This window comes from Carassius auratus, chromosome 1 (assembly GCF_003368295.1).
Source record: "Carassius auratus strain Wakin chromosome 1, ASM336829v1, whole genome shotgun sequence".
Classification (NCBI taxonomy): Eukaryota; Metazoa; Chordata; class Actinopteri; order Cypriniformes; family Cyprinidae; genus Carassius; species Carassius auratus.
In genome coordinates this window covers 1297436-1312302 of record NC_039243.1, presented here as the reverse complement: position 1 = coordinate 1312302, position 14867 = coordinate 1297436, and the positions used below count along the sequence as shown (strand labels likewise).

General features: G+C 36.3%; 1 protein-coding gene across 1 annotated transcript in view; it reads left to right on the top strand.

Moving 5' to 3' along the window:
• LOC113111650 (mineralocorticoid receptor-like) overlaps positions 1–14867 on the top strand; it is a 62794-nt gene that overhangs the window by 32699 nt on the left and 15228 nt on the right. The window contains exons 3-4 of the mRNA XM_026276650.1: positions 5129–5256; positions 14628–14744. Coding sequence (XP_026132435.1) covers positions 5129–5256; positions 14628–14744 — 245 coding nt within the window. The remainder of the gene's footprint in view (positions 1–5128; positions 5257–14627; positions 14745–14867) is intronic.

Sequence of the window (14867 nt, the reverse complement as noted above, 5' to 3'; positions counted from 1 at the left end):
TAAGAAGCTGTTTGCCTTTTTGATTCTTTCAGCATTCTTTTCAGGAATTCAAACTCTTCTTAAGCTGTCTATTCAGAACAATCTTCGAAGAAAAAAAAAAGTTCATTCTTAATGAATAAGAAGAGAATAGTATAGTAAGAAGAACTGTATTCATGTTTTGTGAATCTTAAAACCTTGGAGCTGGCTGTAATTAACATGAATTGCATAATTTCTTTAGTAAAGTGGGCAGACAGCGTGTGAAAATGAGCAACATAATCATTTTGCGTGCAAAAAGTATTAAAGCATACGATAAATACCATTTATTTGGTTATTTTCATAATTTTAGTAATTTGCATAAAGATGTGTTGCCTTTATTCAATTTTTTAGAGCAAAATAGCTTTGAAATCAATTTTTTTTATTTGTATTACTTAAACTCACAGCTTCATCGTTTATATTTAAAGAGCATTAGGGAGGCAGCCATATTGGAGCACTCACTTCAGATCAGCCCCAGTGGATATTAATTCAGGTTCTGGTGTATTAAGAGAATGTAAATGCATTTTACACGCACTCATTAATGTTACAGTTGACCTTTCGGTAGATCCAGGTCTTAATAGCATTCTGGGGACCCATAGTTCCTTGCGGGCTAACCCTTATTTCACGCTGTGGGCCGCTCTGCATGGAGTGGGTGCAGTCTCACTTTGGTTACGTAAGCCATTATCCTCTCATCTGTTTGTTTTACCTTACCTACCTTTAGCTTTTGCCGCATTCCAAGTTGTGTTACATAAATACTCCAGACTGGAGAGGAGGTGGCTGTCGGGAAGAGCAGTGCTGTTTGCACGATGAATGGTGATCCTCTTGAAGCTGAGCAGGACTCATTTTCTCCGGCCTTTCACTCTCTGGCTTTGGTTAGCATCCTGTACTGTGAAGTCTGATAACTTCACACCCACCATAACTGATCGGGAACAGCACTTCAGAGTTTAAATGCAGTATAACTATCGCTGCGTGTTCTAATTCTGCCCATTGCTCTGCACAGAGGCAGGAGAAAGACTGCTGCTTCTGCGCTCTGCTGAGATTGATATGTGACAGTTCCTGTGTGGTGCATTCGAGCAGTTATATGGTTTGTTATTTTTGCATTCCCGATCCATCTGTCAGTCTCCTTTCTCAACCCTGCCAGTATCTTTCTGTAGATCTCAGCCGATGCAGCAGCACGTAAGCAGCAATAAATATTCAGAATCCAAATAATATGGAGAATGCTCAAACTCTGCTTTCTGTTTCCCATCCTGTAGTTTCAAAGTTGAGCTTGAACATGATTTATTATATGCTTATTTCCATCCATGACCGGTAAGTGATCACTACCGTTTCAATTCACAATTACTTCCTTTGTACAGAGTTTCGGTTTTGTAATTGCACAGAACAATACGTATTTACATATTAGGGTGCAGTATCATAAAAAAATAGTTTCCTGTTTATTTCCATGAAACTTGGTCATTAAACATGCTGTATTATGTCTCTTGCACTGACATAAACGACAGATTCTGCTGAACGAATGCAATTGGGTCATTCATTACTACTGAGAAGTGTATTTTTAAGCATTCATATGTATTGGACAGAATATACATTTTGCAAATTTAAAAGAAGGAAGTCATGCTAGATAAATCTGTTTTATCATAATATCCCAATTAAATGAACATAATTGCAATACTTTGGTTGAGTGGATGTTGCTATTTTGGTTATTTTCCCCGGGGGCTTTGCATTAGCTCCAAATATTAATATTCCAAGAAATATTCAGCTTGGTTTCTGCTTTCTTTAATCAGACATTTTTTGGGAATATTGTTTTAGTTGGTAATCAAGAATATTCTGTGCCCTTGATATAGTTTACTATTCTGTTGGTCTTTGGTAGTATTCTAAAACAAGCCAGTTTCCAAATGATACCATTGTCCAGGAAATGACATCAGTTTTTATAGCAACACAAACATTAGTAAAAACCGTATGAGCAAGGAATTTGATAAATTCTGTGATGTTTTGTCTCACTTTAGAGCATTCCATCATGTCGATTAAAAAGAAACTTACTTGTGTAAATAATGGTATTTAATAAAGTGCCTGATCTTCACTCAAGTCCAACATGACCTTTTATAGAACTTTTTTCTTATATAGTTATTATTATTTTGGTTGCACTTTATTTTACAGTACGTGTAAATGTTTTTATGTAAAAATGTTTTTATTAAATTCAAGTTAAAGAATTCAAAAGGCATTGCATAACAGCAATGATGGAACGGTCATATTAATGATCAAAGAGGGCTTCTGCATTCTTGAGTATTTTGAGTAAACTACTTACTTACAGAGGTATTTCAGATTTTATTTTATGAAATCTATAGATTAAAAAAGCATATCTACAACTTTGAAAAAAAAAAAAGAACGAGACCATGAATCACTCTTATTAGACTGCAATTGTACATAAAATAAATGAGAAACACAAACACCTGTAGATAGTTGCAAGTGTCCTCACTTCACCCCACACCTTTTTCTTATTTCCTTCCTTATAACCTGTCTGTTTCCAGAGAATCATATCAAGCATTGCTGAGCATGTTTATCTTATACAACATGCAGTATGTTGTGTACTTTTATCAAGGAAATGCCACATATAGTGACATAAAAAAATACCAATTTTGAGACTTTGACCTGTTTGGGATTTCAAAAATAAATAATAATATAAAAATAAATATTTAAAAAATATATAAAATACACATTCAAGTGTTTCATTTATTGCACTTTATCTGTTCATGTCCATAGATTTATATTGGATACCCAAGGCTGATTTCTCAAAGTAGATTTAAGTCTTCTAAATTATTATTATTATTATTATTATTAAGAAATTGTCACTTGAGTATACTGAACTTTGCTGTTTTATGTTCTGAAGGTTTTTACCATGGTGCTTGTTCATATAATTTGCCCAATGTTATATACATTTTTGACAGCATAAAAAGAGCAAACTGTAAAAAAAAAAAAAAACTTGACTCTAATGTTGACAAAATGATAATCATTTTAAACCAGTGATTTGTTTTGGAAATATATGCAAATTAGTGGATATTTAATTAGATAATGCCTCATTTAAAAAAAATCAGAAACTTTGTAATACAAAACAAATATCTAGTTATTATTATTATTATTACCCTATTTACCTAGGGTGTCGTGCCTTAATCGTTCTGTGCATGTTTTGATGTTAAAATGAGAGTAAACGAATTTGACGTTCTATCCAGCATAAACACAGTTTTATTGCATTGTCAGGTTTTTATAAAGAGCTGTTTTTTGATACTTATCAGCATGTGTTGTACATTACTCATTGAATAAATGGCGAAAATGGAAGCGAAATTTGGGATCTAACTTTTAAATCCGAACTTTTTCAAGGAAGGGTGAAACAGGTTACTCATTCAGTTTATCTGTATGAAAAAAAAAAAGCACTATCCACCAGCTAATGCTGTAGATGTCATTTAGTGATTTTCTCTCACACGCAAAACACTACAGCAGTGTTCTCGCAGTATGCCGGTCATAAGGGTGATCTGTTTCATAACAACCAACGTTGACCCACTTCCTGCAAAGCAGTCACCTTGTCAGCCCTTTGTGTTGTCTTTTTCTGTTTTGCTTGGTTGCAAGGAGCGCTCGGTGCAGAACAAGCGAAACGGAGGGGCTTGCTGAACAGTTTAATACAGCCAGACCTCTCCACATCATGCACAGCGAGCGTTGTGCTGCTCCGGGGCGATTAGCTCACCAGGTCCTGCCAGTCGACTCCCTCGCAAGAGACCCCTGCTAACAAATTAAATGTGTGTTTAGACGGATGAGGGAGGATTAGATCAGCTCTCTCGACTGTGTCAGAAAGATGCAATGAAGTTACTACCCGCACCAGGCCTTGAAAGGGAACGTGCCTCTGAGACCCAGAGGCTTGTTAAGACTCAAGGATGTTGTCAGAATGCTAACCAGACAATTACCATGCACTACTGATTAAAACGAGAGCACGCTCATTATCAAAGCTGGGGTGGGGGAGGTACGTGCAAAGCATGTCACGCCATTAAAGTATTGTTCGAGTCTTACTGTTGGTTTTAAATGAGCTCTGCTATGTGTAGTTTTTCCTGTCTTTCAAAGGGTGACTTTCAGCCGGTCCGCAGGGCATCCTTCTAAGAGGCTCTGCCCACTCAGGCTATGTCAGGTTTCACTGGGCAATTTAATCAGATTTCTGCCAACTCAGCCAGACTATTTGGAGTATGTGCTTCATTTTCAATCTGATTCGATTTCATTTTTTGGAGGGCACGGGATATAAAAATCTCTCTTTTTCAGTTTCCAACATTGTCTCATTTTCTGCCACTTAATGCTGTTCGGTATTTATTTCTGTACTCACTCTGCTTTTTTAGCCTTCAGTACATACATGTAAGGTAAAAATCAGCTGCTCTGAAAGTGGCATGTTAGATATGAGCGCATGTTGTATAGCCAACTTTTTCAGCAGACCGTTCTTATGATCTGGAACAAAATGGTGAGACATACGTTATGACATATGCCTTGCCCTTTGGGTGCCCAGTAACAATGTGGGAATTACGTGATTTCTGCAGCGCTAAAATCATTGGTCTCAAACGGCCCTGCAGAGCAGGACAAACTTAGCTCAGACCTGGGGTGTTCTTTATGGCCATTCTGTTATTTTTTTATTTATTTTTTTAATAGTAGGCATATCAATGAAATGGTTGTAATTATTTTTTTTCTGTGTTTGTGGCAATTGATTAATAAGCATCCATTGTATATTCCTAATGATAATAATAATTGAACAACTTATTTCTGCCCTATCAAAAACACGTGCAACTAACCTGCAAAAAAAAAAAAATATATTATTGAAAACAAGATCATGTGTAATTTATCACATGACCTTTTTAGAATTATTCAAATATATATATATATATATATATATATATATATATATATATATATATATATATATATTTGAATATGAAATGCTTTAAGTTGTTTAATTCCTACAGTTACCCTTGAACTGCCAGTGCGACACAGAACTATTTCTGACCATGTTATGTCGTTATTGTGGTTTTTCGCCTGCACCTGATGTCAAAAAAAGTACAGTTTACAGGTACAATTTTATTTGCTCTTGTTTCAGTGCGTCTTTGAGACACACATCATCAACAGCCAAAGTGTGTCTGGTGTGTGGAGACGAAGCGTCAGGATGTCACTACGGGGTTGTTACATGTGGAAGCTGTAAAGTTTTCTTCAAAAGAGCAGTAGAAGGTAAGACTCCTCTGTTTTCTCCCTTTCAAGCATGTTCTGTTGAGAAATATCTTTATGTCTTATTAACGGGATGATTCCTTCCTAAAAAAGGCCAGCTTAAAGCAGCATAAATTCCTGCCTGGTTTATACATTTCATAGAGCTCTAGAGATTGCAGTGATGCTGGATGGTGAGACTGTGTGTTTGGGCTCAAAATAAGAGATTACTTCTATTATAGATTAGACATGTGGATTATATAACTCTTCAATAGGGCAGCTGTACATAAAAGTCTCATATAGAGATGTAGTAAACTATCATTTGCCATATACCAAACAATACTTTGCAGTGCCAAAATGTAATATTTGATTTTAACGCTCGAAATTTAGGTAACAGTATCCTATGGGAAAATTCACATCTGATAAGGGGAGTGAAATGTTGTTAATACTTTCAGGGAAGTTGAGCTTCCAGTGGGGCGTTTGCATTAGCTTTGACACAGACACATCACTATCACAGCTTCTTTAGAAAGTTGCAGTTTGCTGATTAAGTATGCAGTGTATAACAGCGTATGTGTATGCAGTGTATAGAGCCTGTTCAAAGAAACACCTGTTTGTACCATAGGAATTGTTCCTGTTGTCGTACCCTGAAGAAAACTTGTCAAAACTTTGAGCTTTTATTTAGTAAGATTTACAAATGTACATATAAAGTTTTTTTCCATTCAGTTTAATGTCTATGGAAAACATCTGTGGTTAAGTTGAAAATTTACCCTGGATTTCCCTAGTCTTAGTTTCTTGTGTTCTGGACTAGTATGGTATACAGTACTAGTAAACGTATCTAGCAGTTAGTTTGGGCTGCGTGTTAAAGTGGATAAATGGTCCATCCAAAAAGAATCCAAAACCAAAAAGAAGATGTTTTTAATAAAACCTGAGAGATTTCTGTCCTTCCGTTTGAAGTCTAACAATTAAGTTGAGCTTCCATTTACTGTATTTGATGTGCTCTATGTATGTCTGTTGAGCAGCAAGCCTGAATTAAATCTGTTCATCATATAAAGTGATTGTGTCTCTTTAGAATGGCTGGATTAAGCCAATATATTCATAAGAATTACTTTTACAATGTCTTTATGAACTTATAAAGTGTCAAAGTTTTGGTTGTAGGAACTTTCAATGGAAGGACATAAATCTCTCAGGTTTCATTAAAATATCTTCATTTGAGTTTCAAGGAAGAACTAAAGGCTTATGGGTTTCTTATGACTTCTCCCTTTAACTCATGGCTCTCTGGAATTCTTGATTCTGATGGGTCTTTTTTTATTTATAATGACTTAGTTTCATGATTTTTGTAACACATTTCATGTCCATTTTTTAATTTTTATGTCAATCAGCAAGATAATGCACAGGCAGCCAGTCATTTTTGGAAAATAAACCATTTTAGGATTTACAAGACCCCTACCCTTCGTGTCATGAAGGTTTATGAGCCATGAGTTAATGACCAGCTGGCTGCACATTATCCTTTAACATCTACTATTACTACTATTAAATTAATTTAGTAATTTAAAGTAATGTATAAAGTTAAGTCATTTTGAAAAAAAAATGTGTTCATATAAAGCATTCTCTTTGGTTGTGATTGTTTTTTAGCGTCCTGAATGAGGTTACACCTCAAGGGCATTCTGAAGTGCAGCCGCTTTTCCAACACCACAACAGAGGTAGTGCTGTGTAAGAGTGTGTGCTCCATTACCTTACCTGACCTCAGCCTAGTTACCATCTGAGAGAGAGAGAGAGAGAGAGAGAGAGAGAGAGAGAGAGAGAGAGAGAAGGAGGGAGGGGACAGAGAGAGAAATTGTTAAGAGTGTGCTGAGGGAAGTGGGAGCGTGAGCAGTAAGATTGGAAAAGGATAAAATGATAGTCAGAGTGAGGGAATAGACAGAGAGAGTTCTGTTTCAAAACCTAATCTCACTGCCTGCTGCCTACATAGGCAGCTGCTTTCTAAGGTAGCATCCAAACTGTTTTTGGAAGCTCATGTGAGACTGATTTGGAATGCTTTACGTATGCAGCAACTCGGACAGGCAGTTGTTTTCAGTGGAATTTGTCATTAGCATGTTGCTAAGCTAAAAACACAATACTCTAATACAGTGTTTCCCAACACTGATCCTGGAGGCACACCTACAGGACACATTTTGGATGTCTTGTCAGTCTGACCAATCCATTTTTGGTTTTAGTGTCTTTACTAATGAGCTGATGAGTGGAATAAAGTCTCGACCCTGACGGCCTTCACAAATGTGACACTGGACCACAAAACCAGTCATAAGGGTAATTTTCTCCAAATTGAGATTTATACATCATCTGAAAGCTGAATAAATAAGCCTAGGACAATATTTGGCCGAGATACAACTATCTGAAAATCTGAAATCTGAGGGTGAAAAAAAAAAAAAAAAATCTAAATACTGAGAAAATCACCTTTAAAGTTGTCCAAATGAAGTTCTTTGCAAAGCATATTACTAATCAAAAATTACGTTTTGATACATCTATGGTAGGAAATTTACTAAATATATACATGGAACATGATCTTTAGTTAATATCCTAATGATTTTTGGCATAAAATAGAAATTGATAATTTTTACCCATAAAATGTTTTTTTGACTATTGCTAAAAACACCCAAGCGACTTTAGACTGGTTTTGTGGTCAAATGTCACAAATGGGTTTGCGTACAAATCCTCAGCAAACCAAATATTGGTCAAAATCTCATCCTCTCTCATCCGTCAATGTGATGCTTTATAAAGATGCAGTCATGTGAGCAATATACGAATAAAAATATGATAACTTAAAATGCAGCCTCCGTAGACAGTTCAGATGGTTTTGGAACAGAGCAAAAGACAGCCAGAAGACTGATATTTTAAAGATGTAAGTAGGGAAGTAAAGAGGCCAATTTTTTGTATCTTCACACATTTTTTGAATAGCATAAAGGTCTGGAAGCTCTTTCTGATATGAAAGAAAACTGCTAAACTCAGGCATAGATGTGAGGAAAAATCACAAAAGGAAAATAATGCAGTCAATACTTAACAACCTCTGTTGTGTAGTTCCTGAGCTGCTTGAATAATGACTAATAGAAGCACAAACACTTGTTTCTGTGTGAATAGTGTGAAGTGGCCATATGGTACCAGCTAATACTCAACAGACTTTTATTAGTTGCTCTACAGCTGTTCAGTCTGAGGACTAAAATATTTGTTCCTTCATTATGAGAATCTGTTGTTACATTTGGCACTAGAGATAGATCGGTTTCACTGGGTTGGTTTAGCTGCAGGGTTTGGGACCATTTTTGGTGGGTTGCACAGCTTTAGTATATATTTCTTTCTTTGTCTAAATTTTTTTTTTATACACACACATGCACACACACAAACACACACACACACACAAACACACACACACACACACACACACTATAGGCACAGATTGATTAGGATTCATTTGAATTAAATAATATATATTTAAATACATTTTTACATTCTATAGTTTAAATCACTTTGGAGGTTAAAATATGTTCTGAATATGCGGGCTGGAGATATGTTTGCACTATTTCCAAAAAAAGGTACATTTTGACATTGGCTATGTTTACATTCACACGTATAATGTGATTAAGGCAGTCCTGAAACTATGTTATTGTGGTTATATTCATAATTAGAGTATCCATAATTGCCATAATTAAATATGTATGCATACTGTAAATGGAGAATTGTTTTAATGGATAGTTCACCCACAAATGAAAATTCTATTTCAAGTTGTTCCAAACGTTTCTTTCTTCTGCTCAACACAAGGGACGATATTATGAAAATGTTTGTAACCAAACATTTGCTAGTAGCCATTGACTTCCATAGTATACACTATTTTTCTATAGTATAGAAGTCAATGGCTACCGCTGACTGTTTGGTTACCAACATCTTCATAATATCTTCATTTGTGTTCAACAGAAGAAAGAAACTCATGTAGGTTTGAAACAACTTGCGAACAATGAAACGATTACAGAATTGTATTTTTTGGGTGAACTATGTGCAATTAAGCATTTTTGACAAAATGAGGGAAGTCTGAGGCCCTAGAACTGCCAAACATTTTGCAGTTGATGAAAATAAAACAACAGCAGCAAATATGTCTATTGCATTTCGGTTTTCGGTTTAAGGTGTTGCCAGATGTGGAAAAGTATCAGAGTAAAATATGTAAACAGGATTAAAGAGGTTTGCTTATGTCATCTTAATCTGAGTAATTTCTTATTCTGATTATTGCCAGTAAACGGACTATTGGCACACATGTAAACATAGGCACTGTCATGCCATCAAAGCTTTTAAAGTTTGAGATTTACTTTCTTGGCAAACCTAGTGTAGTATGTGAGATAGTCGATCTAAAGTTTTCCCATCATCAACACATTCCCGCATCACTTGTCCGTTTTCAAACTCCCAAACCACAGTCTGTATCTTGGCTGTGATTTCCATATGGATCGTGCAGAGAGATTTTATTTATTTTTTTCAGACAGCTCAGCAGATGCTTATTATTCAAAAGCCATCAGTGTCTTGGCTTGTCATCATGTATAATGATACTCCGTGTCTGTCCTGCACAACTCATCATTTACAGGCATAAATTGAACTGGTTAGACCATTTTGAAACAAATAAGTTTTCAGAAGAGTTGCTAAAACTTTTCTGTGTCTTGGTAAACATAATACTGATGAAAACTGCACTGATATACTGCAGAACTTTAACAGGTCTATGTGACACTTATTTTTGTATTGTGTATTTGGAACGATAACATGCATCAGTATTAAAGAGTGAGAAACTTTGAGGATTTTTGTGGAAAAGCAATAAATAAAGATTCGTTTAAAAGACAGAATGAAGCACCTGATGCTCATAGGTACAAATTTTGAGAATATTTAATGATTTAAGGATGTAATTTAGAGGGGAAAATACACTTAATTTACATTTATGTTTTTTCTTTTTTGATACAGAAATGGCTTCCATTATTTATAGCCCTATTTGAAATGAGCTTTTAATGACTAAAACTTAAACTTCACAAATTCCACTTTGTCATGCTTGCGGCTGACAGGCACACATACTGAAATAAACTGTGATTTATGCTAATGCTCTGATTGATCAGTGATACGCAGGAGTATTAAAGGATTGAACAACTATACGGTGAACTAAAAAACAAATCACACAAATCCCTCTTTCCTCACCTCAAATAACCCCTCTGTGTTTGCCTATGGCACCGCTGCTTTCAGTATCTGTCATCTCTTCCGCCTTCTGGGTGATACCTTTGTTCTTTGACATCAATGCAAAATGAGACACCCTTTGTGTTTAAGCAAATCGGATGACGGCGATCACATTATGGCATCTGTGTTTCCAACATTTATATATTTTGGGACATGGGTTGTGACCGTGTTTTATTGATACGGCTGAGGTTATGAAAGGTTTTCTTTCTGGTCAATTGGAGACAGATGTTTCTTACTGTATCAGTTTATCATCATAATCACAATGACAAGCTCTAACCTATGTTGCCCCCAAGACAGCCCTAAGCCTAAAATACAGCGAAACCTCAAAGAAAAAAAGATTAATTTGCATATATATATATATATATATATATATATATATATATATATATATATATATATATATATATATATATACACACACACACACACATATAGATGAAGCAGTAGCTTTTCTACCTTGGACCAGATACAATTTCTATCAGGAAAGCAGAGGACTGCAAAGTGCAGGAAGTGCATGTGTGGAAATAACAAATGATGAGAGGAAACTGGAAAAAATGTATTTTCACAAATGATTACAGCTGCATTTTGGTTAGTAATTTAACTCTCATGCGTCAGTTCACACAATAATCCCTCTGAAAACTTGTGTTGGATGAACACAGAAACTAAAATCTGCAGTTTAAATCAATACTGCCCTACAAAGCAAAAAGGCAGTAACTACGCAGTGTGCAGAACTGGGAAAAATGACTTAAAAGTTATCCTGTCATCCAGCCTAAGTAGTAACTGTACAAACAACTACCATTTTTCACCAAAACGACACATTTCAGATAAGATGTTTCGTCACATAACAAAGGATGCCTTGAATGTCATGAAAATGACAAATTTTTCTGACCAAAAATGCAGTTACGCTGAAAAATACACTGAAAAAGTTTAGTGTAGGATATACTTTGAAACAAATTCTACTAAGAAATTGCTAGCAAATTTCACAAATAAATGCATTCATTTAAACTTGATTTTTTTAATTTATTTTTTTTTATTAGAAAGACTGAAATTATATTTTTTGGCAAATATATACTTCAAATAATTTTTACAGTATATCCCAAAGTAGCAGAAATGGCATTCAGCAATAACATTTGATAGCAGCATGATGTGAGTCACATGTGTGGAATAGATTTGAAGTACACGGTGAAACAATTAGACGGATGCTGATTCATATGCCGTCAGCATATGTTTTTTTCGAATGTTGTTGTTTACGCTACATGTTGCAGCTAACGAAAAGGTTAATCCTATTGGTCTAAATGTAGGTTAGCTATATGACACTGTGTTGCCATGAAAACAGATCTCTAGACTTGGCGTAAGGAGAACCGTTTTAAAAGAGATGCTCACGTGTCCACGCTGAAGCCAGAAATGACAAGCTAGTTGGGAAACAGATGAAAAAAAGATGTGAATATTGTATTGCGTGTGTCTCACAGGTAGTGTCCTTTTTAAATCTCTGCTTCATTACTACGCTGACAGGCTAGGTTATCAGTGTATCCCTCATCATGAATGACGTAGTTGGCTAAAAGTAGACACAAGCTTTTACAGGAAGCCCCACGTTGGCTCTTCTTGTGCACACACTTAGGCTGATTCGATATGGCAGAAATAGTATGAGTATTACACATTCAGCTATAGCATTAAAAGCATAAGAGCGAGGTTGTGGGAACTAATGGCATTTGGTAAAATGTGTATGAGGAGAGGAATCTGTTGGATTAAAGGATCCACAAAAAAAGGCTAAATAGGGCAAAAAAAAAAAAACTGTAAAAATTACAGAATGAGAAAGATTAATCCCAAAATGTACTCATGTAGTTCCAAACCTGTATGACTTAAACCTGGCTCTCTGAATATGTTCTAATTGTTCTGAATGGTGAAAAACAACCCAATATTAAAGCAATTTTGACAGTAAAATAATTGTGGTACACTTCACCTTTGAAGTGGGTGCGTAGGAACACCAGAAAAAGCAGGTGAACATTTTCACCACCTACTGGACTGGAGGATGAAGGGGTGGATCACGCACACAAAATTGTTTTTCGCCAAAAGGTATCAAAGCAATCTTGCAGTGCAATTTGCTGTCATTATCTTAAATTCACACAATTCATTACATTATTTCCTTTTATGTTCCACCTTAATAAAATCAAATCAAAAAAGTTAGGTTTGAAATAATATGAGATTGAGGAAATAATGGCAAAATTAGATTTTTGACTTAATTTTTCCTTTAGACTCCATCTGACTTTTTGTTTCAGGACAGAAAAGGAACACTAAAGGCATGTTCACACATGGCAGGCTGGGTTTGATTAAAACAAACTCTGGTGAGATTGTTCTGTTAGTGCGGTTCGTTTGAATACGAGCCAAAAACAGGATGTGATGTCACAAGACCCTAAAAGAACAACATGCTCAAGGATATACACTGTTTACACATCTTTTACGCATTTATACAACCACAGTAGTTCTGGATGCTAGGTAAGCTCGCAAAATATACATTACAAAATCTGTCCAATATGGTTGTGACCATATCCTCATGCCTTTTGTTTATATTTTTAGGTTCGGTATTAAAAATGCCAATGTTAACACCAAGCGAACCAAATGTATCATTTTCTTTTTCGGTCCAGATTTAAAGAACCAAGAGAACCGAATAACAAGTGTAAACACCGACATAATGCATGCAAAAAACATTCCTATTGGAAGCCAAAAAATATATATATAATGATCACAATTTGGAGAAAACGATAGCTAAACAATGAGGTAAGATATTACAACTCTTACAGACCATAAGATGCACTTGCTGATATTTTTTTTAAGCCAGTGCACATAAACAACACACAGATATAGATCCACAAACTACAGTGTGCTGAAACGCTGTTGTACTTGACATTCCCCTTACGTCCTTATGTACACAAACAGTCTCTGTGCTACTTTAGTGCATAATTACCAACAAGCACACGTGTGCTGATACACAAACACAGCGTGGGACCGTTTATGAGGACCTGCTTCTGATGGGACAATGATTAACAGGATTTGTGGGGCAGCCGTGTACAGCGGTCAGAAGGGTCCCGAGAATCAGCCCAAAAGATTTCAGGTCTGATTTGCGTCTGTGTTTGGGTGGCGAGGCGGAGGAGGGCTTTGTTGTGTTTCCTGTGTCGCACTTTACAGTTTTTTAGAGCAAGAAAAATGGGCTTATGTAAGGGGTCATGTGATTTAGCCAGAAATAGTGGCAAGGCTACAGCTGCTGTTGCTCCGTGTGCAGATCCCGGGCTTTTTTGGCAGCCTCTAGACAGACTCGCTCCACCGAAAACACTCAATGTGCCGGTCTGCAGCCACACGCTCCATAAACACTAAAGGAAAGCACCCTCATGTAATATAAGTAGCATCAGTGGCCTGCAGTTTAGCAGAGAAGTCCTTCCCATGATGCACGAGTGAAAGGTGGGAGTAATATGGATAAGAGATTGAAAGAGAGAGATGCACACGGCCCCAGTGCCTGGATGTGGCCCTGCGGCGCCGTGCTCTGGCCTGTGGAGCGCGTGGGTGTGTGGCGAGTCAGTGAAGCAGAATGGTGCTCCGAAACGAGCTCATTCGACCTTGGCCAAGGAAAGCAGCGCATGCGGGATTCTCAGGCTGTTATGTTCTCTGTCATAGTGTCCCACGCCAAGACATCAGCCAACCCATGGCACACTCAGAAACACTATTTTGGACGGCTCATTTGTCCTCTATGATAATAGCGGAGGAGTGTAAAGTGTAAGACAGCTGTCTCCTTTGATACGGATGACCGGAATACATTACAGTGTCCTTGTAAAGGGCACATTTTTGCTAATGCACGCACTAGTGTGCTCTGTCTTTTTTTGTATTGCATAATAAATTAGGGCAGTAAATTAAAAAGAAAATTCATTTTTCACTGACTTAATTACATTATAATCCAATTATTTTTTTAATTAAACAAAACACATCAAAATTTCGTAGAAAAACCCTCACAGAAAAGAAACATATGTGAAGTCATTTTTACTAATTATCCTAAAATGATAGGTTACATTAGCAGTCCTATAAACAAACCACTGACCATGTGAACCATGGGAGAATGAATTCCTAATTTCTGTAATAAAAAGATTTTCTCTCTCTTTTTGTAGGTCAGCACAACTACCTTTGCGCTGGGAGGAATGACTGTATCATTGACAAGATTCGGAGGAAAAACTGTCCAGCCTGCAGAGTACGGAAGTGTCTTCAAGCGGGGATGAATCTGGGGGGTAACTGAATTTACTTACTATGGGACTAAAAACTGTTGTGAAATTATATGGAACGATTTTACTTGCACACCTGAGATCATTCATCTTAATTATATATATATATATATATGGATTGCCTTTTTG